We start from the raw sequence: 27317 nt of genomic DNA, 5'->3' as shown, positions 1-27317 counted from the left end.
GTGCTTCTGAGTGTTCCTAGGCTCCCAGTGGTAAACTTACTCCCTGGGAGATTTAGGTACTGAATCTGTTGATTCATTGCATAGCTTTTGTGTAAACAAAGCCCTGTTTGTTTGTTCTTACAGTCATCTGTCCAGGTACTGCCAATGAGGATCAACCGGGCAACAAAAGTGGGCTGTTTCCTTTTGTCAACAACAACAACACAGGTTTTGAGCTGTTTGAGGAGTGGTGGAGCAAATCACGAACTGTACCATTTTATCTGATTGTTGTTGTTCTGCCCCTTCTAAATCTTAAGTCTCCCTCTTTCTTTGCCAAGTTTAACATCCTAGGTAGGTAATAACATTCCTGGATTGTTCGTTTATTATTGATAAAATACATAGCAAATACAGCGAAACCTGTAGTAATGACCCCACCTCCAGTGGCCAACTCCTTGTCTTAAGCAAACTCTTTGAAATATCTCCAAGGTTTCCAGTACTGTTTTGTTTGTTTGACCTTTAGTGAATGATCAGCCTCTGCAAGGGAGTTGGGTATTGCTGCTCCCTTGGGTAACCCTTTAAATAGGTTTCATTGTATTTAGAGTAAATATTAAGTGGTTAAATATACTGTTCTTATTAGTGTTTTACATAGAAAATAATATCCGCACAACAGCATTCAGCAGAATCTCAACCCTCTCTTGTGTTCATGCCTGGAAATAGTCTTCCATTATCTCATTGTTAATTATTTAACAATTCAAAACTAATACGATATAGAATACTAAACCGTAATGCTTTATAAGCAGTTTCATATAATAATTCAGGTGTAATGCATCAGCCTTTCAGTGTTGGCTTTATTTTTAAGCCCCAAGGAGAGCTACAAGCTAAGGCTGAAGAAAATTGCTGTGGATTTTAATTTTTGAATGTTTATAAATCAGCAAATTGACAGTTTGTTTATTTATTTATGTCTTTAGACATACAGAAACCTAGGCCAGTTTAGAACATTAGGAGATTGTGCAGTATGTTAGCTTTAAATTGATCTTCATGTTCAGAACTACTTGTTCTTTATAGTCAGTGAATGAATAATTCCCTTCATTTATTTTGTTATCTTGAAGATAGTTCTCAACTGAAATCCTGTCCCCCCCCCCCCCCCCGGCCTGTTTTCTAAACTATATAAATCCTGCACTTTTCCCCCCACATATATTTATAAGCTTTTCTCTGATGCTCATCACTGTAGCATCAGGGTACGTCCCAATTTTATAGCATTAAAATAAATGGACAGATTATCTTTGTCTCTGAATAATTATTATTGCCCTTCTTTATAATTTTCTGGGTTTGTTTCCCTCTATTCTTAAACTATGGGGGCCAGAACTGCACACTCTCATGCAGTTGTAGTCAGACTAAGGCTGTAGACTTGGTATTATTACCCATCTCTGATTTTATATGTGATCCTCTGTGTGTCCATGGGAGCATAATTGTGGGTGTAGTACATCATTTCTATAGTTTGTAACTAGAGAAGTGTAGCCGAAAGTGTCTGACTCCTGGGAATGATATAATAAAATGTGGATCCTGTCATGTCTAGGTTGCTAGTTCAGATGAGGTATAAGTCAGAAGTGACCAAAGGTCACTGCAGCTAGTGTCAATCCTGGTCTTACTGGAGAGTTCACAGTTGCAGTTTGCACTAATTGGCATCTTGGTGAATTATTTCACCCAAAAGGCCAACAACTAAATGGGTATGGAGAAAGCTACTTTGCACTACTAGTGATAGTCCCTGCATGTATGCTAGAGGAAGTTGGTTAGGAATCTCATTCTTCTGCTGCCCATGCTCAACCAATGCTGTGGATAATTGGGGACATTAGTTTCCTGGGTTATTAATCCAGCACCTATCAAGGGAACTAGACTCCATTAAAATTTAAATAAATGGATGTAGTGCAGCAGCTCGCTCCCTCTTTACAAGATAAAAAGGGGATTTGGGATCACAGAACTAGTGTTAAAAAATTGGGATTGTCCTGCAGTCTTCAGGATGACTAGCACCCCAATTTCTTTGGGCTGGTGGCAACTAACTAGAGGGACCAATATAGAATGGAGCATAAATAATTTTCTATCACAATTTATCCTGATGATGATGGATGATTGTCTCTCTTGTGTGTGTAGGTACCGTTTCAGTTGTCTACTTAGTTTTTCTTGTTACTCTGAAGGCTGCACATCTGGGATTCCATTTAGAATTCAACTGGTTTACAGCTAATGAATTTTTTGTACCAGGTAAGATACCTAAAATTAAACACAGTGATTAATTTTAAGCATGGATATTGTGCTTTTAATCTTGAATTTTTATCCTCCCAACATCCCTGTGAGGTACGATAGGTAAGTAAATGTTGTTTTCTGCTAATGCCTCCAGAGGGTCTGAGGAAGACTGCGCTTATTAGTGCCTCCTGAAAGTTGAGAGACAAAGGTACAGGGAACCCCTTTCTTCCTCCTTCCCAGTTCTCCTACACAGGAGATAGTAATAACATTGCTGCCTGGGGTCCAGAAACACAAGGGTTGAAGGCTAGTCATTGCCTGGTACCTCCATTATGCACCAGCTCAGAGAAAACTTGTCTGTGGATAGGCAAGGTGAGGCCATGATCCTATCCCTCCTGGCACCTTCTTCTGTGTGCTGGCACCTTCTTCCATGTTTCACTATTAAAGTAGTGCTCACGATAGACAAACCTAAGAGAGTTTGATTGATTTATAAAGTGTAGCAAGTACTCCACTAAGTTCTTATATGGTACCCATCACCATGTGTCCAAGTGCACCTCACACCTACTCCCCACTTTCTCATGGTCCTCAACCCATAATTTAGCCCTGTATTTTTAAACTCCCATTAACTTTCATATACCTTTCTCTGTCTCTTCTTGGCAGCATTGGCTGCCAATTGTTTAAGGGATATTACAGGTCAATATATGGGGTGTCACAAACACAAGAACTTATTGCCACTGGATGAATTGGGTAGGAGGATAATCCATAAAAGAGGAAAAACAACTTCTGTTTCTTTTCTTTCTTGTGGAAGACTTGGGAAGAGACACTAAAGTCATCCCTCTCTTTACAAGAGGCAGCATTACATTGGAGCTCTGAAGAGATGTATGCCTATAGTATCTAATTAGATCGTTCTGACTTCATCTGGGAATGCGGGAGTAATTTTGCCCTTCATTAATATTTAATTACTAACTCAAGCATAATGTGAAGCTCGGGGACATTCATCCATCTGGTACGTTTGGTTTCCCTTGTGGGTTTCCATCTTCCTTCTATGTACTGCTTTTCAGAAGGGGAAAAAAAAAATGTAGGTTTCCCAGTCATGATACAAGTTACAACAACAGCTTTACAAATGTGACACTGGCTATTGTTATGACAAAGAACAATGACCTGAAGAAGACAACTAGGATAATCAAATATGTGAAGAAATTTTAAATGGATATAGTAAAATAAGAGGACTAGAAGTTGGATAGTTCCACAAATGATGGGCAGTGGTGGAATCTGTCTAATCAGTGAAGTTAAATGGCCACCATTGCCACAGAGTGTCACTCACTTCTTCCATTAGGATGTTGATTAGGATCAGTTAGAGATCAGTCAAAAAGCCACAATCGAGGAAGAAGACTGTGTATTGTTTTTGTTTTTTGTTTTTAAAAACCTGGTTTAGAGGGGAAGTGAGGGCAGCTACAAAAATATAGAAGAAATGGAAGAAAGGGGAAGCTGATAATGAATATAAATTAGAAGCTAGGAATTGTAGAAAATTGATAAGGGACACGTGGAGAAATCTATGGCCAGCAAAGTTATGGACAATAAGAAGTGCTTAAGTATGTTAGGAACAAAAATAATTTTAACAATGGTATTGGTCCATTACTAGATGTAAATTACAGAATTATCAATAATATTGCAGAAAAGGCAGAAGTGTTCAATAAATATTTCTGTTCTGTATTTGGAAAATCAACAGATGATGTAGACATGTCATATATGATGATTATACTCTTTTCATTCCACTAGTTTATCAGGAGGATGCTAAATAGCAGCTACTGAAGTTAGACATTTTTAAATCAGCAGGTCCAGAGAATTTGTGTCCAAGGGTTTTAAAAGAATTGCTTAAGATCTCTCTGGACCATTAATGTTGATTTGTCAATAAGTCTTGGAACACTGGGGAGTTCCAGAAGTCTGATAGAAAACTGTTTTGCCAATATTTAAAAAGCATAAATGGGATGACCTGGTTAACTATGGGCCTGACAGTCTCACATAGGTCCCTGGCAAGATATTAGAATGGTTGATACAGGACTCGATTAATAAAGAATTAAAGGAGGGTAATGTAATTGATGCCAATTAACATGACTTTATGGAAAACAGATCCTGTCAAACTAACTTGATCTCTTTTGTAATCTCAAAAAAATAAAGTTTCATTGATAAAGCTAACCATGCTGATGTAATATACTTAGACTTCTACAAGGCATTTGACTTGATACCACATGACATTTTGATTAAAACAAACAAACAAACTAGAACAGTATAAAACTAGCCTGTCATATATTAAATGGATTAAAAGTTGGCTGATGGGTCTCAAAATGTAATTGCAAATGGAGAATCATCCTTGAGCAGGTATGTTTTTAGTAGGCTCCCGCAGGGATCTGTTCTTGTCCCTATGCTATTTAACATTTTTATCAATGACCTGGAAGAAAATGTGAAAATGTCACTGATAAAGTTTTCACTTGACACAAATTGGGGAAGTGGTAAATAATGAAGACAGGTCACTAATACAGAGCTATCTGGATTGCTTCATATGCTGAGTGCAAGCAAACGCTATGCATTTAATATGGCTAAATGTATACATCTGGGGGGGGGAAATGTAGGCCATATTTACAAAATGGGGGACTCTCTCCTGGAAAGCAGTGACTTTGAACAAGATTTTTGGGGTCGTGGTGGATAGTCAACTGAACACAAGCTCCTTGTGCAATGCTGTGGCCAAAAGGGCTAATGTGATCATGGCTGCATAAACAGGGGAATCTCAGGTAGTAGTAGACAGAGGTTTATTTTTTCTATGTATTTGGCATTGGTGTGACTGCTGCTGAAATACTGTGTCCAGTTCAGGTGTCCACAAATAAGGAAGAAGGTTGATAAATTGGAGAGGGTTTAGAGAAGAGCCATGAGAATTATTAAAGGCTTAGAAAACATTCCTTATAGTGATAGACTCCAGGTGCTCTGTCTATTTAGTTTAACAAAGAGAAGGTGTGACTTGATTACAGTGTATAAGTACCTACAATGGGAACAAATATTTGCTATTGGGGGTTTTCAGACTAGCAGAGAAAGGGTATAACGTGATCCAAGTTAGAAATAAGGTGTACGTTTTTAACAGTGAGTAATTAATCCATTGGAACAATTTACCAACAGTTGTGGTTGATTCTCCATCACGGTCAGTTCTTAAATCACAATCTGCTCTAGAAGTTTATTTTGGGCAAGTTCTATGGCCTGTGCAATTTGTGTGTGTGTAGCTTGGCCTATCTCTGACCGGGGTGAGGTCTCCTGGGCAGCTACAGGTAGAAGTGGGAGTCTTTTGTAGCTCTAGGTTATTGGGCATCTATCACCCAACAGGCCCTGAGCTAGTGAACCAATTTATCTATCTGTGGTGAGACACTCTGCATAGAGGGGGATTAATGAATAGGCAAATGCTTCTAGAAAATACATACTTGCCAGTAAAAGCCAAATAAAATCACTATATTAATTTTACTGTAACATAAGGAAATGTTTGCCATTACCCCGAAGGACAGCTTGACACCATGGGCTGTATTTCCATGAAATCTGCTACAAATTTCTCTGGAATGTTTTTACAGCTACGTTAGCTGACTCATTGCTGGAGGTGATGAGTCTTGCAAAGAAAGCTGAAATAAGATAGACATTATCTGAATATACTTCTCTACCACAGCACAGTATTATGTAGATATTACACAGCCACAGTTGTGTGGTGGTGTTTTTGGGGGGAGGAGGGAGGGTTGTGTGTGGATTTAGTTTTGTTAAACTCAAATTGCACTGGTGTAGAAAGTGAGAAACTAGACATTCTGGCCAATGTGTTCTGTGTATTACTGGCTAAGAATACTGCTCTAAAATCAGTTTTTTCCAGCTAGTACCTAACCTCTGATTTTTGTTTTTTAACGTTTTAATGAATGGAGGTCAGTGGTGCCTGTTCTTGGAAAGAGGACCTCAGTACCAGGCAACAAGGGGGAATATGGATAAAGTAGTTCCTTTATCTCAGCCAAAATAACTTTCCTTTCTGATTACAACACTCATCTCAGAGGCAGTAAATTCTTGCTGGGTACAGCTGTACACAAGACCAGAACATATGCCTTTTAGGGTGTATGAAGTGCAAGAATGTGGTTGGTAAGTCCCTAAGGATCCTACTGGGCTACTGATCTCGACATTCTGAGATCATCAACACACAGTGTCATGTCCGTGCTATCTAACCTTCTCTCTAAATGCAGCAGAGGGAGAGGACTGGGAATGAAGAGGAGTATTATAGGGACAAGCCAGTTAGTTTTATTGTAACAATTTCCACTCAAAGCATTTGATGCCTGACCTCTATAATAATGACATACCTCTGATGGTATGGCATTATTTCCACTGACAGATGGAATTCAGAGTAACTTGCTAGCCTGGGCCACTCAGAGTCAGTTAATGAGACAAAAAAGTTATGTCTTTGCTCTGATGAATGACTTGTATAGACAGGGTGGACTGCTATCCAGAAGTTAAGACTTGGAGCCTGGGAGCTTTTCCCTTGCCAAAATCCTATAGTAATATGTGTGATTAAATTAAGTCCTAAAATAATTGGTTTCCAGCTAATGGTTGGTTGGTTTCCAGCAATAGTTGGTTTCCAGCTAGCTAATGAAATTAAGAATGATGAAGTGCTGCGGTTGGCTGCTTCTTGACAGACTCTGGCCTAGTCTACGCTAGAGGGGGGGATCGAGTTAAGCAACTTCAGCTACATGAATAACGTAGCTGAAGTCGACATACTTAGATCTACTCACTGCGGTGTCTTCGCTGTGGTGAGTTGACTGCTGCCACTCCCCCGTCGACTCTGCCTGCGCCTCTTGCGGCAGTGGAGTACAGGAGTCGACGGGAGAGCTCTTGGGGGTGGATTTATCGTGTCTAAATGCGATAAATCGACCCCTGTTGGATTGATCGCTGCCTGCCGATCCGGCGGGTAGTATAGACATACCCTCAGACACAGAGACTAGGGTTAAAAATGTGTTTGGTGTATCCAGTTGTATCAGGGAGCTCAACTAAAATACAGCCCTCTGCCCCCTCTCTCCGAGAAACCCCAAACTGAACTTTGTCTGACAACGTTCTTTGATTTTTGAATTGCACCAGCAAACCGTCTCAGAATGTTAAGAGTATTCATGAATATCCAAACAGGTAAAAACAAGTTAATCTCCAAGCTTGCTGAATAGTTTGGCTGTGAACAAAACTCAAGCAAACATACCCCAGGGCTGCTAACCAGCAGTAATGTGAAACTAGACTGGTTTCAAGTGTACTTGAGGTTCAGACCCAATGTTCTATTAAGCAACCTTGGCATAGATTAATTTACAGCAACGCATAGTGCTGTATGTCATCATAAGCTGTTATAATTATGTCTTCAAGATGACCAGTATGCCAAAGATATAGCCAGACTTACATACATAGAACATGCATTTATGATATATACAGCATAGCTTCAGTTGATGTCACTATGGTGGGAAGGATACAACACCGAGTAATGAGTGATTATTAGTGGGAACTAAGCCTAAAGTAAGACTTTTTTTTTTTTTTTTCTCTCTCTTTCAGTTAGCATTGGTACTGCTTCAATGCTAATAAGATATTAAGGAAAGACCGTGAAACCAGCATAACGCCCTAGAGATACGCAAGTGCTCTATTACTTTAGACCAGCTATCTCTTTGCTAGTACTTTGGTACTACCTGCCAAAATGGTGCTTAATGATGTTCTAGCATAAGCAAATTAGCACTCCTAGCCTAGTAGCAGCATTCCCAGAAGTACTGTCTACTGGACAGAACACTTCTGAGAATGACGCTAAAAGCAGCAGTGCTGTTTTTCGGGGGGGTAAAGACATTGGTTGGCTGGTGCCCCTTATATTCTCCCATTTAAAGGGCAGTCGAGGTAGTATCTTGAGGCTTTCCTAATCCTTTATTTTGTAAGCAATCATTTGAATCCCCTGTCTTGTAAACAGCAACAGCTATGTCCCTTGTCCTCCTAAAGTGAGGGTCAGAAGTCTCCTCAGAGTTCAACTCTGGTGATGCTCTCTGGATTAGTCAACAAGAGTCTATCACACAGCAAAAAGCTTTTCCTGTCCTCCTCCGCCTGCTGGTACACACGCAGTCTCTCCAAAACTGGTTGCCCCATCAAGGCATTGGGATGTTCATGAACTGCGGTGTTGAGAAGTAGAAAAGTTTATATTGTTCAAATCATGGAATAACAAGACCTCTAAGTACTGGGAGTTAGTAAGAAACTTTCCCTGAGAGCAGGTTTTTTGCTCTTTCTGCTGAAGCATCTGGAACTGGTTGCTGTCTGAGACAAGATACTGAACCAAATGGACTGGCCTGGTCCAGAATAGCAATTCCTAACATCTAGAAATAAATTTTGAGCGTCACTTTGGCAGCTGTTTTTTATTTCCCTGATACAAATATAAAAACTAATTTTTATTTTCTTTTGTTTTCCTAGAGTTTAGAATTCAGTTTCCTCAGCTCACAGGGGTCCTGACGCTTGCTTTCTTCATTCATAACTGTGTTATCACTCTCCTTAAGAATAACAAGAACCAGGAAAACAATGTAAGTAACTTTAATGAGAAATCGTTGGTTTAGATTTAAAGATGGTAGGCCACGCTAATGTTTTTCTGGATGGACATCTCTCAAAATTGATCCAGAGGCTGTAGCAGGTGCAGAACACTTATCTGAAAAGGCAAGAGAGATCTGAGTGAGGGAGTCACTTATACCGGGTTTCCATTGGCTGCTGGTGCACCAAAAGTACATATAAATAATTTACACTCCAGTTTCCCATTCCAAGAGCTATTTATCCAAAAATTGTAGTTATTGGAATCCACAGTATGCCCCCTTTTAGCCCTGTGTTAGTTAATAACTTCTCAATTATTGTCTTAGCATTACATTAATACACCTCTACCCCGATATAACCTGACCCGATATAACACAAATTCGGATATAATGCGGTAAAGCAGTGCTCCGGGGGGGGGGCGGGGCTGTGTACTCCGGTGGATCAAAGCAAGTTCGATATAATGCGGTAAGATTTTTTTTGGTTCCCGAGGACAGCATTATATCCGGGTAGAGGTGTATAATGTAATATTTATTAATACAAAGCTGTTTGTTAGTGATAACAGACTCTCTGAGAGGTTTTAGTTAATTGAGATGGTATTAGTAAGTAATTAACTAATAGAGAGATCTGGGGGACACACTGGATTCGGATAACTAGGATTTCTATATCCGTGACACTGCAGCTCAAAATAGCACTTCTGTATATCCAAACACCTGGTTCTCCAAACACTTTGGCTGTCCCCCAGGCCATTTGGATAAATGGAAGTGTACTGTAACTCAAATGTAATCAGGCTTTTCAAACTTATTTGCTGTCAAATTGACAACAAACTTGCCAAATTTCAGCCAAGAAGGTGCAAGTTTGAAGCTGTAAAGGCTCTGAAAATGACCATTTAAAGCAAAAACACCTGAGCAGCCTTAACTATTGGGTTGGTTTAGTTTAGAAAAGAGAAGACTGAGAGGGGACATGATAGCAGTTTTCAGGTATCTAAAAGGGTGTCATAAGGAGGAGGGAGAAAACTTGTTCACCTTAGCCTCTAAGGATAGAACAAGAAGCAATGGGCTTAAACTGCAGCAAGGGAGGTTTAGGTTGGACATTACGAAAAAGTTCCTAACTGTCAGGGTGGTTAAACATTGGAATAAATTGCCTAAGGAGGTTGTGGAATCTCCATCTCTGGAGATATTTAAGAGTAGGTTAGATAAATGTCTATCCGGGATGGTCTAGACGGTATTTGGTCCTGCCATGAGGGCAGGGGACTGGACTCGATGACCTCTCGAGGTCCCTTCCAGTCCTAGAATCTATGAATCTATGAAAATCTATAATTACTACTATGCCTAGGGGGCTGAACTATAATATTCAGATCTAGATCCAACTTTTCCCAGAGTTTAGATGTGTTCAGATTCAGGGTTCCAGTCCAGGCTTATCAAGATCTTCAATGAAAATGTAATTAGCCTTACATCACAAAGTAGATAAATGTTCAACTGTGGTTGAAGCTCTGACTTGACAGCTCAAAAGTGAGGCTCAAACTGTCCCTAGATGTATATGATACACAATAAAATCACCCACTATTTAATGATCCTGTCAGTAACTTCTTAGGCATGTTGTGGTAAGTCAAGGATGGATGGCCAAAAAGTGAACTTCGGTTTGGAAAGCATCTTGCATGTTATGGGCACTACTGAAAATAAATTAATAGAGCTATCAAGCGATTTAAAAAATTAATCACACTGTTAAACAAGAATATAATACCATTTATTTAAATATTTTTGGATGTTTTCTATGTTTTCAAATATATTGATTTCAATTACAACACCAAATACAAAGTGTACAGTGCTCCCTTTATATTTTTGATTACAAGTATTTGCACTCTAAAAAAACAAAAGAAATAGTATTTTTCAATTCATCTAATACAAGTACTGTAGCACAATCTCTTAACATGAAAGTTGAACTTACAAATGTAGAATAATGTACAAAAATAAGTGCATGCAAAAATAAAATATAAAACTTTAGAGCCTACAAAGTCCACTCAGCCCTACTTCTTGGGTCAGGCAATCGCTCAGATAAACAAGGTTGTTTACATTTGCAGGAGATAATGCTACCCGCTTCTTGTTTACAGTGTCACCTGAAAGCAAGAACACGCATTCTCATGACACTGTTGTAGCCGGCATCACAAGATATTTACATGCCAGATGCGCTAAAGATTCATATGTCTCTTCATGCTTCAACCACCATTCCAGGGGACATGCGTCCATGCTGATGACGGGTTGTGCTTGATAAAAATCCAAAGCAGTGTGGACCAACGCACACTCATTTTCATTATCTGAGTCAGATGCCACCAGCAGAAGGTTGATTTTTTTTTTTTTAATTTATTTATTTATTTATTTATTTTGGTGGTTCGGGTTCTGTAGTTTCTGCATCTGAGTGTTGCTCTTTTAAGACTTCTGAAAGCATGCTCCACTCCTCGTCCCTCTCAGATTTTGGAAGGCATTTAAGATTCTTAAACCTTGGCTCGAGTGCTGTAGCTATCTTTAGAAATCTCACATTGATACCTTCTTTCCGTTTTTGTCAAATCTGCAGTGAAAGTGATCTTAAAATGAACATGTGCTGGGTCATCATCCGAGACTGCTATAACATGAAATATATGGCAGAATGCAGGTAAAACAGAGCAGGGGACACACAATTCTCCCCCAAGGAGTTCAGTCACATACACACACAAAAAAAAGGGGTTTAATTAAGTTTAACAGGCATCATCAGCATGGAAGCATGTCCTCTGGAATGGTGGCCGAAGAATGAAGGGGCATATGAATGTTTACCATATCTGGCACATAAATACCTTGCAATGCTGGCTTAAAGTGCCATGCAAACACCTGTTCTCACTTTCTGGTGACGTAAATAAGAAGAGGGCAGCATTATCTCTGTAAATGTAAACAAACTTGTTTGTCTTAGGGATTGGCTGAACAAGAAGTAGGACTGAGTGGACTTGTAGGTTCTGAAGTTTTAACATTGTTTGTTTTTGAGTGCAGTTATGTAACAACAACAAAACTACATTTGTAAGTTGCATTTTCCCAGTAAAGAGATCGCACTACAGTACTTGTATGAGGTGAATTGAAAAATACTATTTCTTTTGTTTATAATTTTTACACTGCAAATATTTGTAATAAAAAATATACACTTTGATTTCAATTACAACACCGAATACAATACATATGAAAATGTAGAAAAACATCCAAAATATTTAATAAATTTCAATTGGTATTCTATTGTTTAACAGTGTGATTAAAACTGTGATTAATTGTGATTAATTTTTTTATCACAATTAATTTTTTTGAGTTAATTGTGTAAGTTAACTGCGATTAATTGACAGCCCTATAAATTAATTAAGGATTGGGCCCTGGAGAAGGAAACTTGCTGAGCTTTCTCACATTGTTCTGTTATGGAAAGAAGCAGGATTTCCCCGCCCATCACCAAGAGAAATGCAGTAATTTTGGCCAGCGAACACTGTGGATCGCTTAGGAAACCAGAGTCGTCTGTGTGGAGGAGGCCTGATGCCTTCACACCAGCTTCAAGGCCTCTTCTGTGGTTTTTCCTCACTCACTGACAGTGAAGCTCTGCTTGCTTCCTCTGCTGACAGCAGCATCTGGAATCCCTTCTTTGACTATATAACAAAGCAGGGACTGTATTAAGATTTCTCCATGGGGTTTGAGGAGGAGAAAGTGGGGAGGTGGGGAGGAGAGGGAAAGGGTGTGTATACAGACCAGCCACCACATTGATCTCAGACCCCCTCCCCCAGGACTATTCTAGGGCTCCTGGGAAGTGGTGAAACAGCACATAGTGGAGGTGACTGATGCCCCGCCTTTCATGTATGTTGTGGAGGATGTGCAGTTGGTACCCATCACCAGGCATGGATTTCAGGGGCATGATCTGGCCCAGAATTTCTCCCGGTTAAAAATGTCCTTGCTTGTATAAACTCAGATAATATCCTTAACATATCACGGTTGTATTCTTAATTTCCTTTCTGATATAATACTTAGTAGTTTTACAGCACCTTCTCATCCAAAGATCTCAAAGCACTTTTTAGACATTAATTGTGTAGCTGATGCATCATTTAATCCAGTAAGTGGTCAACAAGCAGAAAGTATGCATCTGTTAACAAGTGCTAGCCTGTATTAGATGCTCCTGGATGTGGTGGTAACTTACTCTTACAGATTTGCACTGAAGAGATTTTTCCAAGTTGTCATAGAATTTCCACTCTAACCTGTTTTGCGACCAAAATTTCATGGGCTCATGTGGAAAGTTCATTTTTTAACACCACCAAAAACCAGTTTTTGTTCTTCAGTCAGTCATCTTTTAATGAGGAGTCTGTGAAAAGGCACAGAAGTGCACAAAACTGAGAGTATGTTACAGCCTCATAAAATCAGAGAAATGTAGGGTTGGACTGATCTCAAGAGGTTGTCCAATACCTCCCTTGCTGTATCCTGTAAACCTAGACCCTCCTGACAGGTGTTTTGTCTAACCTGTTCTTAAAAACCTGCCATGATAGAGGTTCCACAACCTACCTTAACATGTTCCAGTACTTTGCTAAACATAGTTAGAAAGTTTTCCCTAATAACTAGCCTAAATCTCCCTTGCTGCAGATAAAGTCCCATTACTTCTTGTCCCACCTTCAGTGCACATGGAGAACAATTGGTCACCGCCTTTTTTATAACAGCCCTTAACATATTTGAAGACTCTTAGCAGGTCCCCTCACTCTTCTTTTCTCAAGATGAAATATGCCCAGTGTTCTAAACCTCTTATCATTTTGTTGCTCTCCTTTTAACTCTCTCCAGTTTGTCCACATCTTTCCTAAAGCTTAGTGCCCAGAACTGAAGCTTCACCAGTGCCAAATAGGGTGGGACAATTCTCTCCTGTGTCTTAAATACTACACTCCTGTTAATACACCCCAGAATTATAGTAGCCTTTTTTGCAGCTGCATCACATTATTGTCTCATGTTCAATTTATGATCCACTATACCCCTCCGATCTTTTTTCAGGAGTACTACTGCCCAGCCAGTTATGCCCCATTTTGTATTTGTCCTTTTTTTGTTTTTCCTTCCTAAATGTAGTGGTTTGCACTTATCTTTATTGCATTTCTTGTTCATTGCAGACCAATTCTCCAATTTATGAAGGTCATTTTGAATTCTAATCCTGTTCTCTAAAACATTTGCCATCCCTCTCCCCACATTTTTTAGGGATACCCTCCACTCTGTTGTCCAAGTCATTAATGAAAATATTGCATAGTACCGGACCCAGGACAGACTCCGGCAGGACCCCACTAGATACACCCTCTCAGTTGGACAGTGAACCATTAATAACTACTCTTTGAGTGTGTTTTTGTTTTTTTTGTTTTTCCCCAACCAGTTTTGCACCCATCTTATAGTAACTTCATCTAAACCACATTTCCCTAGATGAGAATGTTTGCTTCTGGTTAGACATTATTATTATTATTATTATTATTATTATTATTTTATTTTATTTATTACTATTCGTACATAAATCAGAATCTGGAAGGTTCCTTTTAAAATGGGAAAGCAGAGATACGTTTGTATTTTGAGTCAAATTCTGTTTATATGCAGATCACTTGAACAATCTGAAGTCGTGTTGATCAAAAGCTATTTCCTCTAATACAGTAATACTAAATACCTGCACTTATGTAGTGCCTTCAGTCTGAGAACTGAAGAGTGCTTTACAAATGCTAATTAAGTCTCACTGTACCCCTAAAAGGTGTAGAGCTATTGGCTGAGATCCTCAAAGGTATTTCGGCACCTAATTCCCATTGATTTTGATGTAAATTAGGAGCCTAAATGCCTTTGAGGATCCGGGCCTATTATCTCCATTTGACTGACTGCAAAACTGAGGCACAGAAATTGTTTTGTTTTTTTGGTCCAGTGTTACACAAGAAAGTTGTGCAAAGCCAGGCATAGAACCAGTGTTACCAGGCTCCCAGTCCTGTGCCTTAGACCACAAGTCATCTTAGGGTAATCAGCACTAAAATGATTGATTTACATTTGTGATTTTATATAAGTAATTGATGCAATTAATTTAAATTTGTGACTAGTTTCTTGTACTTACAAATCTCTCCATAATTTAACCCCACCCCAGCTATCCAACCAGTGACCCAGTAAGGATAGACAGGTGGCAAGCTGTAACCACTACTATTGACCAGCTATGAATAGTGCTCATCCTGTTATATATTCATTACCATGTTTGTCTCATGCATCTGCCGTGTCTTGTCTTTTAGACTGTAAACTCACTGAGGCAGGGACTGTCACTTAATATATGTACAGTGCTAAGTACAATGGGGACCAACTGCAATAGAACTATTTTAAAATAATGCAACTGTGTGCCCATGCGTCTAGATTTAATCACCTTTGTCTCTCATTACTCATAATCCCGTCTTAATTTTATCTGGAATCATGCCTTCTAAAAGCTGTTAATACTCAGTTTTCGGAGACTGTTCTGAGGCTGGCTTAACAATAATCAAAAATTTTTCATTGTTTGCAAATAATGACCATATGTTGTTCAAATGTAATTGTCCCAGCTTGTTTTTCCTGACTCAGATTGTAACAAGGGAACTAGTGGATATTTCTAGAAGGTAAAATTCAGTTTGTGCAGCCCATACCACCAAATGAACCCCTTTTTTTGGCTTGCAGAAAGTATTTAGAGCTAAGGGTTGCTTTCTTGATTATTTTTATTGATTGATTTTGTATTGTGGTAACACCTACAGGCTAGGGTCCATTGTGGTAGGCACTGTAGAAACATATAACAAAGAGAGTGTCCCTGCCCCAATCTTAGTATAGATAAGAGACAACAGGTGGTACAATATACAGCTGGAGGGAGCATAATGGGAACAATAAGATACATGATATTGGCTGGCATAAGCAGTGGTCCCAACACAACAGCTGTCTAACCATTACTGAGTCTAGCTTTAATAGTCATCTGTATCAAGGACAGTCATGTTAGAGTCGTTCCCCTTCAGGACATTTTCCCTCATAACTACAAACAGTAGTCACAAGAGTCTGTTAAATCTAACATTTACTGACTACAGGCGAAATATAAATAAGAGGGAGAACTCAGGAAAGGAACTATATACATATTTTGCAGAAAAAATTCATTACTTTTATACAGGAAAACCACTTCAAATAATTCTTTTTAAACTAGAGTGAGTACAGGTACTTATGTTTCTATAGAAGATGTAGAATAAAATGTTAAACATCACCTAAGTTTCATTTTCAAATGTAACTTAGTCACTTAGGAGCCTCAGTCCCACTGACTTTTGGTGCCAAAGTCACTTTTGAAAATGGGACTGAGACTCCTAAATCACTTAGGAGCTTCTGAAAATGTTATCCCTAATCTCCTACAGCTTCTCTGATTACTCAGGAAACATCTTCTGGTTGTCAGCTCAAGTAATTTTGAGAAAATTCCAGTGGTCAACCCTTTCTTCTACCATGTAGTATCAGGAAGGAGGTTCCAGTTTTAAGACTCCACCCTTATTTAAAGGCTATCTGGTGGTCCTACTGTTTCAAGAAACACCCCTTCCAGCACACAGCCTGTCAGCTACACCTTCTCCCAACAGTTGTCTCGCCCTCAAAGGACGCCTGAGAGAGGTGCATAGAATGAGTGTGTTACCTTGAATACCTCTGTTCTAAGGTCTATCTGTCATGGAGTAACATTCAGGGGGGCGCAGCTGGGGCCCAGACCAGCCCCCAGAGAGGGCAGGGAGGGAACTCCGCCCCTGGATCCAGTCCCAGCTGCTGGCCCCGCCCACAGCTCTGGGGGAAGGGGGCAAGGACAAGGGTATGGGGAGGCGTGAGGTTAAAAAGTTTGGGGACCACTGCCTTAGAAGATGTTGTGAAGACATATTTCCATATTCCATAGCACCGAGTGGCAACTCTTACATTACAGGTGAGTTTTGTTTAGGAGTGCAGTAGTCTCTAGCCATTTTAAAGTGTAGCTTCACTTTGAAAAGTGACTATATAAAATGTTTCCATCACAAGCATTTTATTCATTGTATGTATTTTAGCAAGAGATGACTCTGAGTAATCTCTCTCCTTAGAAATAAACTTATTTGGCTGATGCACCAACAGAACTGTTAAACTAATAGTAAAACCTTTGTTATATATGAGCCAAAATAACCCAACTTGTCTTTCAGGTTTCAGATTGAATTGTCAGGGCTGGATATTACAAAAAACATCTTTTTACTGGCAAATGGTGCAAAATTGCTCTGGAAATCATTGGGACATATAAAATATGGAACTCCATAATGCCATTTTTACACAGTCGCTTTTCAGACTCGAACCACACTTTAATCAAAATACCCTTTTTGTTGTTGTCTACTTCTCCATTTTCCAGGTCGAATTTATAGTAAAACTCCTGAGTCTAGGTCCCTTGTATGGTCATGTAGCGTTAAACATTGCAGCTTTTTTTTTTTTTTTTTTTTTAATCGGAGTCTTCCTCTGCTGTAGTCCATAGGTATTTTGAATGGTTGTACCCACCTTCTCCAGGTATCTGGTACATTCTGGCTAAAACGTAACTGCTAATGTGGGGGATGCACATTTTCCATTGTCCTGCTAAATCCTTCAGTTCATTTCCGAGACACCACCATCACTGTGTTAGAGACACAAGGTGGGTGAGGCAATATCTCTTACTGAACCAACTTCTGTTGGTGAGAGAGACAAGTTTTTGAGCTTACACAGAGCTCTTCTTCAGATCACCACCACCACCATGTAACATTTATACCATCCACTCAAAGCATCCTGCTTGACCAATTTGTCTGTCCTACCGCCTCCTTGTTTGCTTCCTGACTAGGTAGCAGTCTAGCAATGCATGTACACTGACATTTTCCAACAGTAGGGCATAAGTTACACACTCAAAATATACATGAACAAAGCATACAATTGTCATTGTATATCTATCTAGTCTATGTAATGTATTTATAGAGCACCAATCACAGTATCTAGGCACTGTTATGGGTGTTGGTATTTTTGCTTAGAGTACCCAGTCTATATGTGCATGATTGTTCTGTGTGCACACATTATGTAGAGTCAACTTACATGCTTGTGTTTGAAAATTTAACCCCTAGAGATATTTTGCTAAATGTGATGCAAACAATTGCTGAAGGATACAGTTCTTATTTTGAATTTGTTGGCTGAGCTTGTAGTGGCTACATTGGGAATCTAACACAGCTGCAAGCCTAGAAATTAGATCATTATGTACTGGTTACAGAAACTTAGTCAGCAGAAGTAGGTGCTCTGCTGATGCCTCCTATAGGGCAGGGGTAGGCAACCTATGGCACGTGTGCCGCCTTCAGATTTTCAGTGGCACTTCCACTGCCTGGGTCCTGGCCACTGGTCCAGGGGGCTCTGCATTTTAATTTAATTTTAAATGAAGCTTCTTAAACATTTTAAAAACCTTATTTACTTTTACATACAACAGTAGTTCAGTTATATATTATAGACTCCTAGAAAGAGACCTTCTAAAAACGTTGTAAGGTTTTGCGTGCCAGTCATACATTCTATTAGAGTGAATAAATGAAGACTCGGCACACCACTTCTGAAAGGTTGCTGACTCCTGCTGGGGAGGGGGGGGGAAGAAACAACTGAAAACTAGAGAGGATCTTCCAGATATGTTACTAAAAAGATAGGGTTCCACTGGTGTCATGCACACTGGCTTGATTCTTCTTGGGTACTCAGTTGGTAGTGTGTGGATTTTTATTAAAGAAAAAGACAAAGTATTTGACTAGAAGAAAAATGCGTCCATACATGGACTTTGTGAATAGATATAAGCGGGGAAAAGTAGGACAAATTTGCAGGCCTACTAATCCTGATCATGTCGCTATAAGTCCTAGTAAAATAAGGTCCATGTGTCAAAAGTGTTACCTGTAATCCTTTAAGAAGCTGATTACTAGCATCATCTGAACAAATCGTTAGGTAAGTGGTAGTGAATGTCCTGGAGAAAGCATGCAGACAAATAATACAGAATCTAGCTAGTTAATAACCAAAAACAAATGATGTCATGATGCAGTTCCAAAAGAGTGATTGATGTAGGAAATTAAAATAGCCTAATACTTTAGTTGCTATTTTAAAGGTTAATGTGTCCGAGAGTTCTGCAGCTTGGAAAATTTATTTCAAAAGTGGATGTGATTGCTTTTCCACTAATTAATATCCTTTGTTATGTGAAATTTAATTTCACAAGTGTAGTCCACACAAATTTTACATGTATTAAATGTATATACATTTAGGTCAAGGTTTTCAAAAGTCGTTGCCTAAAGTTAGATTCCTAAATTAGTGATTTTCACAGGGGCTGTGTACCCAGCAATTCTCGTTGACTTCATTGGAAGCTATTGGGTCCTCAGCACATTTGGAAATTTCATCGCTTATAATTAGCTACCTACATATGGATTTAGGAGTAACTTTAGACACCCACTTTTGAAAATCTTGGCCATACATTAAAGTACAATGCTTCTACAGAATGCTATAGTGAAGGCAAATAATTATAGTGAAAAGATTTTAATATAAAAATATGGTTCTAAAAGCATACAATGCCTCTGGAAGGTATGGAGTGATTAAAATGGAAAATATATGGTTATTCTGGATTGCTGTATCTGGCCTTTAAAAATAAGTACACACACTCAAAACCAGCAGACAAGCAGTCTTTCCATGTTGTGTTCTTACAGCATGTGGGGTTTTTTTCATATTACAGTGTAAGATGTTAGATTATACTCTTTGGTTACATCCATAGGAACGAACATGATAAATGTGTGCATTTTGAAGATTTCTCAGTAGACCATATTCTTGGGTTTCAAAGCACTTTGTTCAAAAAGATCATTTTCATTATAGCTTGAATCTGGCCTGCTGATGTGTGTTAGCTGCCAGTTTTTAGTCCTGACAACAGACTTGACATATGGTATCAATGGACTCTTTGGCTATCACTGCTAGTTGTGCTGAATGTGTCCTGAGGCTTGTTAGTGAGTGGGTGTCTATGAGGCGGCTGAAGAGGCTCTATTTAGTCTTTGTATTCTTTGCATGATTGTGGCGGTTAGCAGTAACACCCTACATCTGTCGAGGAAGCTGTTCCTGGGATCCTTTTGTTGTTGTCTGGATCTAAATATATCTATAATACCTGCTTTTGTGTACCTTCTTCCTGCTTAAAGAGCCAAATTTGCCTTCACTCAGGCAAATCGCCCATTTAACCCCATAAGAATTTAACAGTAAGGACCGGAAGATTTGGCTTATATTGAATGTACTAGACTTCATATTTTTGCAGAAGAGGGGAGCATACTTCAAAATCTGTGCATGGGGGCCCAAATCCCAATGATGTCAATGGGACTCTTTCCATTGACTTCAATAGGATCAGACTCCAAAGCTAACTTTGTATTGTCTAAGCTAAGATTATCGGTGTCTTGTTCAGAATCTTGCAATGAATTATTTTCATGTAGTTGCATTAATGTTCCACATTTTATCAAATAACTTGCTTTACGAAGAAACTAACCTAGTATGGTATATTTAGTATATTGTTAACCAGTAAATTAGTTCATCAAATTTGTACTTTGCTGTGTATGTTAATGCCAGAATAAAAAGAGAATTTTGTTGTTGCAGGTGAGAGATCTTTCCATTGCTTATCTCCTGGTGGGATTAACATATCTCTATGTTGGACTGTTAATTTTTGCTGCATTTCCCTCTCCACCGTTGTCCAAAGAGTGCATTGAACAGGTAGGGTAAGACACTTGACTGCACTGTTTCCATCCCTGCCCTTCTAATTATTGTGTGTGTTTTAAAAACAAACAAACAAAAATCCATACTTGTTCCTCATCCACTAACTTCTGTCTATCTCTGTGTGACTGGCTCTTTGGGGCAGGGACTGTCTGTTCTTCAATGTGTGGAAAGTGACTAGCCTGTTGTGGGCACTTTGACAAACAAATATCAATGATAGCATTGACTCACTAATCTGCCTGCCACTACTTCCGTAGCCATGTAAGGATAAACATGATAAAACAGATGTCTAACCGTTGTGACTGGGAGAACCAAAGTGTGCTCAAAGAAATGAAATCAAACTTGTGAGCTGGCTGGGTTTTATTAATTTGGGAGGGGGAGGGGCGCTACATGGCTAATTTGTCTGAGGGCATATTGACTATGAGCTGAACAGTTCAGGCTTCCTTAGGCTCTGATCCTGCAAAGATTATGTATGAATTTAAGTTTATGTGCAGTGACTAATCCCACTGAAGTCACTGGGGCTACTGACAGCTGCTAAAATGAAATACCTGCCTTAATCTGTCAGGATTGGTGGTTTAGACGGTAAAATATCTGGGGGCAGGAACCATCTTTCTGTTTTATGTATGTACAGTGCCTAGTACTGTGAGGGGTCCTGATTGGGGCCTCTGGGCACTAGTGCAATACACTGGCAGGAAGGCTATCATACCTTCCACTCCCTCATCCATCCATTGGGCCACCCTGATCCCCCTTGCCTCAGACTGCTTCAAAAAGTGGTGGTCTTTTCATGAATCATTTCATGTAAGATGCTGTGCATGTCCTGTTGAGAATTTAGCAGTGGAGCACCACATGGAGGGAGGCTACTGACAGGCTATAGCCATATCAGGACTGAAGATAATGTTTAACCATGAAGCTCTTCTGTGAGCCATTTGAAAGAATTTCATGGGCTGAAGATCTATGATTAAATAATGGCTGTCAAACACTTTTCTTTTATTGTTAGTAATTTAACAGCTGTTTCAACTTGTCGAATCCATCCATTCCGTATTACCTGTATAGGATCCAGCTTGAATTATTACAAATAAGTCCCCAAAAAGGTGGCTTTGTCATGGAACTGCAGTTTCTGAAAACAAATAAGGTTTTATGAATTTTCCCAGGGAGGAAGGATACTTTCACTTGCACCAAGAACTGTTTATGCACTTTATTGGGCAATGAGATGCCTGCTGGAATATCATGATTCCTAAGGTAAAGGGACCTAGAGGCAATAAAATATTCTTAAGCGTTATCAGTAGTTACAATTAATTCATGTAAATATGTGGCTAATAGGAGCATTTGAAATCCTTTGCATATGAAGTCAGGGATGTGTGCTGTTTGGAAAAATAAATGTCATCTAGTGAGGGCAATACACAAATTAAATCACTGGCCTTTCATATTACAAACCTTAGGTTATATTTAGTTGTATACAAGCTGCACAAGAGAGAGAGTTCAATTTTATGTCTTTGATTTGAGAAGCACTATTCAGGCTTCATTTTTTTTCCTCCTCGCAACACGTTTTAGGAATCTAATACAACTGTTGTCAATCCTGCCTAATTAGCCTTTCTTATTTTAGAATTTTTTAGACAATTTTCCCAGCAATGACATCATGTCATTTGTTGCAAGATTGTTCCTGCTGTTCCAGATGATAACTGTGTACCCGTTGCTTGGCTATTTGGCACGAGTTCAGCTATTAGGACATGTCTTTGGCAATGTTTATCCAAGGTAAGGACTCTACCCTGTGTCAAGGAATTGACCTACAATGCTTCACTGGTTTCTTTTGTGCCAGATATTCTGCTAAGGTTATGGAGTTTGGCAGTGGGGGAGACGTATGTGTTTCAAAAACTACCCCTGCAGTTTTGCAGTGACGTATTTGATGGCCAAGTTTGTGAAGGCTAAAGATTGGATGAGCATGAAAAAATAAGCTATGCTCTTGCCTTCAGAAATGGGCTCTGCAGGTCAGGGCAGTGACACATTTGTTGGGGCAGGATGAGAAATCTTGCATTTCAGCTGCCTGTTCTATGGACCCCTTAGGCTGGGGGAGGGGACTTTAGATGTAACCGGGCTTGTGCCCACCCACCCCAGGAACTCAATAGGTGCCCCTCCAACAGAGTGGGCACTATATGGGGTTCTCTGTTTGGTGTTCCCCTCTGACTACTTGCTTTTGACCCTCATTCCCATCCCTGTGTTTTCATTTGTTGTCCCCCGTATTTGCTTGAGCCCTGGGTTCAGTGGTTCCTCCCTTTAGGCTGGGGGAAGTGCCTTTAGATGTGGGCAGGTTTGCACCCCATCCCACCCCACTGCCCCCTGGAACGCCGTAGGTGCCTGTTCTGTGGATAAACAGTCAAAACCAGAAGTCTGAAGCCAGAGGGGAGCAGAGATAGGAACAAGGGCAAGCACAGCTGCAAGCGTGGTATGCCTTGAACAGCCACTGAACTGCTGTGGGGACCAGGCTTACGAACAGGACTGCTAAACCAGCAGCCAGCTGGGCTGTGGCCACTCTGACAGTGCTAAGGCAGTGCAGCTGGGCTCATTAGTTGCCTAGCAGCTAGGGTTGCCAATTTTGGTTGGACGTAATCCTGGAGATTTAATCACATGACGTAATCTTTTAATTAAAGATGAATCTTTAATTCCTGGATACTCCCGGCCAATCCTGGAGGGTTGGCAACCCTACTAGCTGCACAGTTAGTCAGGGAGCAGACCAGCAGCTGTTTCTTCCCAGCTGCAATCAGGAACAGAGTTTAGACAAAGGATAAGCATCCCTCTCTGGGCAGAATTTTTTCTCATGTGTTGACTCCACAACTCAAATTGTTTGAAGGGGAACTTTTTGCCAGTTTACATTCCAGCAGATTCACTTAGACAAACCAATGCTAGTCAATTAGACAATTAAACAGTTATAGCTTACTTGACCCCATAAGGAAACAAAGAGCTCCAGGAGTCCTACATAGGAAAGTCTGCTAACTCTTCATGGGGGAAGGAAGGGAATGCCTCATTGCTCTAAGGGTACGTCTATACTACCCACCGGATCAGTGGGTATTGTTCGATGTATCGGGGATCGATTTATCGCGTCTTGTCTAGACACGATAAATCGATCACCGAATCGACGCCTGTACTCCACCTCAGCAGGAGGAGTCAACGGGGGAGCTGCGGCGGTCGACTCACCGCGGTGAGGCCGGCCAGGTAAGTTGAACTAAGATACTTTGACTTCAGCTACACAAATAGCATAGCTGAAGTTGCGTATCTTAGTTCAAACCGCCCCCACTAGTGTAGCCCAGGCCTCAGTTCACCTTTCACTAAGCGAGAGCTAGATCTATCTCACAGATGCTCCAAGGAAAAACTTGATCTTTTGAAGAAAGGGTTCTCCTCCCTGCCATGTTCCAGTTCCTGGTAAGTAAGTGAAGGATCTCCACCAGGTATAATTCTGCTAATGTAGGGAGTGTCCATCTCGAAAACATTATTTGAAATACATTAGTTCTCTGGCAGGTACCTTCACAATTCATTGTGCTAGCGTCTTTTTGCACATGTTTGCCCCACTGCTTTTCTTCACAGGTAGTTGAAGGAGTTAAGTCAAAAGGGCAGATAATTTTCTCGTGATCTTCTCATTGCCAAGATATGTCCTGAGTTTGTAAATCACTAGCATAGGAATTGCCACACTGGGTCAGACCCAAAGTCCATCTAGTCCACTATCGTGTCTGTGACAATGGCCAGTACCAGATGCTTTAGAAGATCAAAAAATCTTGTAGTAGAACTATGGAAAAATTGGACCATTGGTAGGAAGATGCTTCCTAATCACCATTATTTAATGGTTGGTTTATGCTCTGGGACATGAATGTTATGTCCTATCTAATGTAACTATGAATGTTCTCTTTGCCTATATAAATGGCTAATCCTCTTTTAATCTTGCTAAGCTCTTGGCTTTCATGATATTTTTGTAGCAATGAGTTCCCCAGGTTAATTATGTGTTGTGGGTTAGATATAAAAAGGTATTTCATTCTGTGGGTTTTAAATTCGTTGCCTCCTGTATTGTGAGGATAAATAGGCTGATGCAAAGAAATCATTGAGCATCTCTTCAATGTCTTTCCTCCTTAATTGCTCCCTTTTCTGCCTGGTAGCCCAGCAGACCCATCCGTTCTCTCACAGGCTTGCTGCTTCTGCTATAGTTAACTATTGAGTGCTAAGAGTTTAACTCTTTATAGTACTCTACAGTTAAGGCTTGTTATTTGTATTTCTTTGATTTATTTGCTCTTCAAATTTCATTTTAGCTGTCCTAATATCCATCTTACATTTTACCTGCCATGTTTTATGTTCCTTTCAACTGGCGTCACTTAGGCTGGATTTCCAATTTGGAAGAATACCTCTTTGCCTTCAGTGACCTCTTGAATTTTGCCATTTAACGATACTGGAGTTTAGTTTTGTTTTTTTTCTTGCTTTCCTACTTCCCTTTTTGTTAGTGATGTGCATGCCCCTTGTGACTCAAGCATGGTGGGCTTAAGTAGCCACCATGCTGAGTGTAATGTTTTTAATTTCCTTTCTTTTCAGGCTTTTTAATCATTTTCTTCACTTCAAAAAAAAAAATCCCCTTCTCTACAGTTTGATTTCAGTTTTTGGCATGATTCCTCTAAGGATACTGAACTTAATTATATTGTAATCACTATTGCTTAGTTGCTCAACTGTAGTTACTGCTTCCATAAAAAGGTTATTTCTATCTCAGGTTCCCCAACCTTCTTTCATAGTGTCAGACCTTCCCCCAGATCCTGGCAGTCTGATCAACAAAATGGCAGATGAAATTCAATGTTGGTAAATGCAAAATAATGCACATTGGAACACACAATCCCAACTATACATGCAAATCAATAGGATCTAAATTAGCTGTTACCACTCAAGAAAGATTTTGGAGAACTATCCATGATGACTCTGAAACATCCACTTAATGTGCAACGGCAGTCATGTTAGGAACCATTAGGAATGGATAGATAACAAGACAGAAAACATCATCATGCCACTATTTAGATTCATGGTATGCGTCCACCTTGAATATTGCATGCAGTTCTGGTCGCCCCATCTCAAAAAAGATGTATTAGAATTGGAAAAAGTACAGAGAATGCAACAAAAATGATTAGGGGTTTGGAACAGCTTCCATATGAGGAGAGATTTAAAAAGACTGTGGCTGTTCAGATTAGAAAAGAGATGAGGGGAGATGTGATAGAGGTTTATAAAATCATGAATGGGGTGGAGAAAGTGAATAGGGAAGTGTTCTTACCCCTTCACATAACACAAGAACCAGGGTCACCTAAAGAAATTAATAGGCAACAGGTTTAAAACAAACAAAAGGAAGTACTTTTTCACACAATGCACAGTCAACCTGTGGAACTTGTTGCCAGGGGTTGTTGTGAAGGCCAAAGGCATAAATAGGCTTAAAAAAAGAATTAGAGGAGTTCACGGAGGATAGGTCCATCAATGGCTATTAGCCAAGATGGTCAGGGATGCAACTCCATGCTCTGGGTGCCCCTAAGCCTCTGATTGTCAGAAGCTGGGACAGGATGACGGGATGGATCACTCAAAAATTGCCATGTTCTGTTTGTTCTCAGAAGCATCTGGCATTGATCACTGTCTGAAGACAGGATACTGGGCTAGATGGATCATTGGTCTGACCCAGTATGGCCATTCCTATGTTCTTAGAGATTAACTCTCCAACATGAAACATCATTGAGACTTTATTAAGATCCCAATGCTCCTCTGTTTCCTGTTGCTGTTAGAATAAAGGGGCTAGAATTGCTGTTCTTTCAAAGTGCCACTCAATACAAGGATGCAGTTGGGGGTGGAACATAGATGGCTTTCAGCTATCTTTGCTGCATCAAAATTGTGGGACCATCTGGGGGCCTGCCTTGCTTCCAGTGTAAATTAGAACTCTCCTGAGGCTACTCTAACTTATGCTTGGCCGCAACATCTTTTAAGGGGCTGTTCTGGCAACTGAATATAGCTAGTGGGCCACACACCCATCTAATCCTTCAGGCTTCCTCTACTATTTTCTCTATGGTGGAGGCTGTGAGGGGGAGTGGTACAATCAGAGTCAACTATGTCCCACCAGGGGAATTCCCCAGTAGGCTGGCTATGGGTTAAGGAACTGATACAGAATCCGATTTAAGGTCTCTGAAATCTTATAAATGTATTCTCAGTAAAATCCTAGACTTTTCCAAAGAGGGTAGCACCATCATGACTCTGTTTTTGCAGTGATTATGGTGATTAGGGTTGTTAGGCGTCCAGTTTTCGACCAGAACACCTGGTTGGAAAAAGACCCTGGTGGCTCCGGTCAGCACAGCTGACCAAGCCACTAAAAATCCAGTTGGCTGCAGCGGCCAGCTCCACATGGCTCCTGGAAGCGGCCGGCCGTTTCCTCTGGCTCCTAGGTGTAGGGGTGGCCGGGGGGCTCCACACGCTGCCCCTCCCCGTGGCGCAGGCACTGCCCTGAGCACTGGCTCCGCAGCTCCCATTGGCTGGGAACCATGGCCAATGGAAGCTGCGGGGACAGAGCCTGTGGGCGGGGGCAGTGCCCACTGGTTACCCCTCCGCCTAGGAGCCAGAGGGACATGCCAACTGCTTCCAGGAGCTGCCTGAGTTAAGCACCAACCAGAGCCCACATCCCGAACCCCCTCCTGTACCCTAACCTCCTGCCCCAGCCCTGAATCCCGTCCCGCACCCAAACTCCCTCCCAGAGCCCACACTCTGAACCCTTCTGCTCCAACCTGGAGC

At 40.3% G+C, this 27317-nt stretch overlaps 1 protein-coding gene across 3 annotated transcripts in view; it reads left to right on the top strand.

Annotated features, from left to right (window-relative positions):
* Nucleotides 1-27317, top strand: part of SLC38A9 (solute carrier family 38 member 9) — an 83387-nt gene that overhangs the window by 41275 nt on the left and 14795 nt on the right. For all 3 annotated transcript variants that reach the window (XM_026649096.1, XM_026649095.1, XM_026649094.1), the window contains 5 exons: nucleotides 124-327; nucleotides 2125-2232; nucleotides 8695-8801; nucleotides 20427-20540; nucleotides 22144-22292. In XM_026649096.1, coding sequence (XP_026504881.1) covers nucleotides 124-327; nucleotides 2125-2232; nucleotides 8695-8801; nucleotides 20427-20540; nucleotides 22144-22292 — 682 coding nt within the window. The remainder of the gene's footprint in view (nucleotides 1-123; nucleotides 328-2124; nucleotides 2233-8694; nucleotides 8802-20426; nucleotides 20541-22143; nucleotides 22293-27317) is intronic.

This window comes from Terrapene carolina, unplaced genomic scaffold, assembly GCF_002925995.2.
Source record: "Terrapene carolina triunguis isolate 2854851 unplaced genomic scaffold, T_m_triunguis-2.0 Scaffold69, whole genome shotgun sequence".
Lineage (NCBI taxonomy): Eukaryota > Metazoa > Chordata > Testudines > Emydidae > Terrapene > Terrapene triunguis.
Note: the sequence above shows the minus strand (reverse complement) of the source record. Positions and strands in the feature narration are given on the sequence as shown.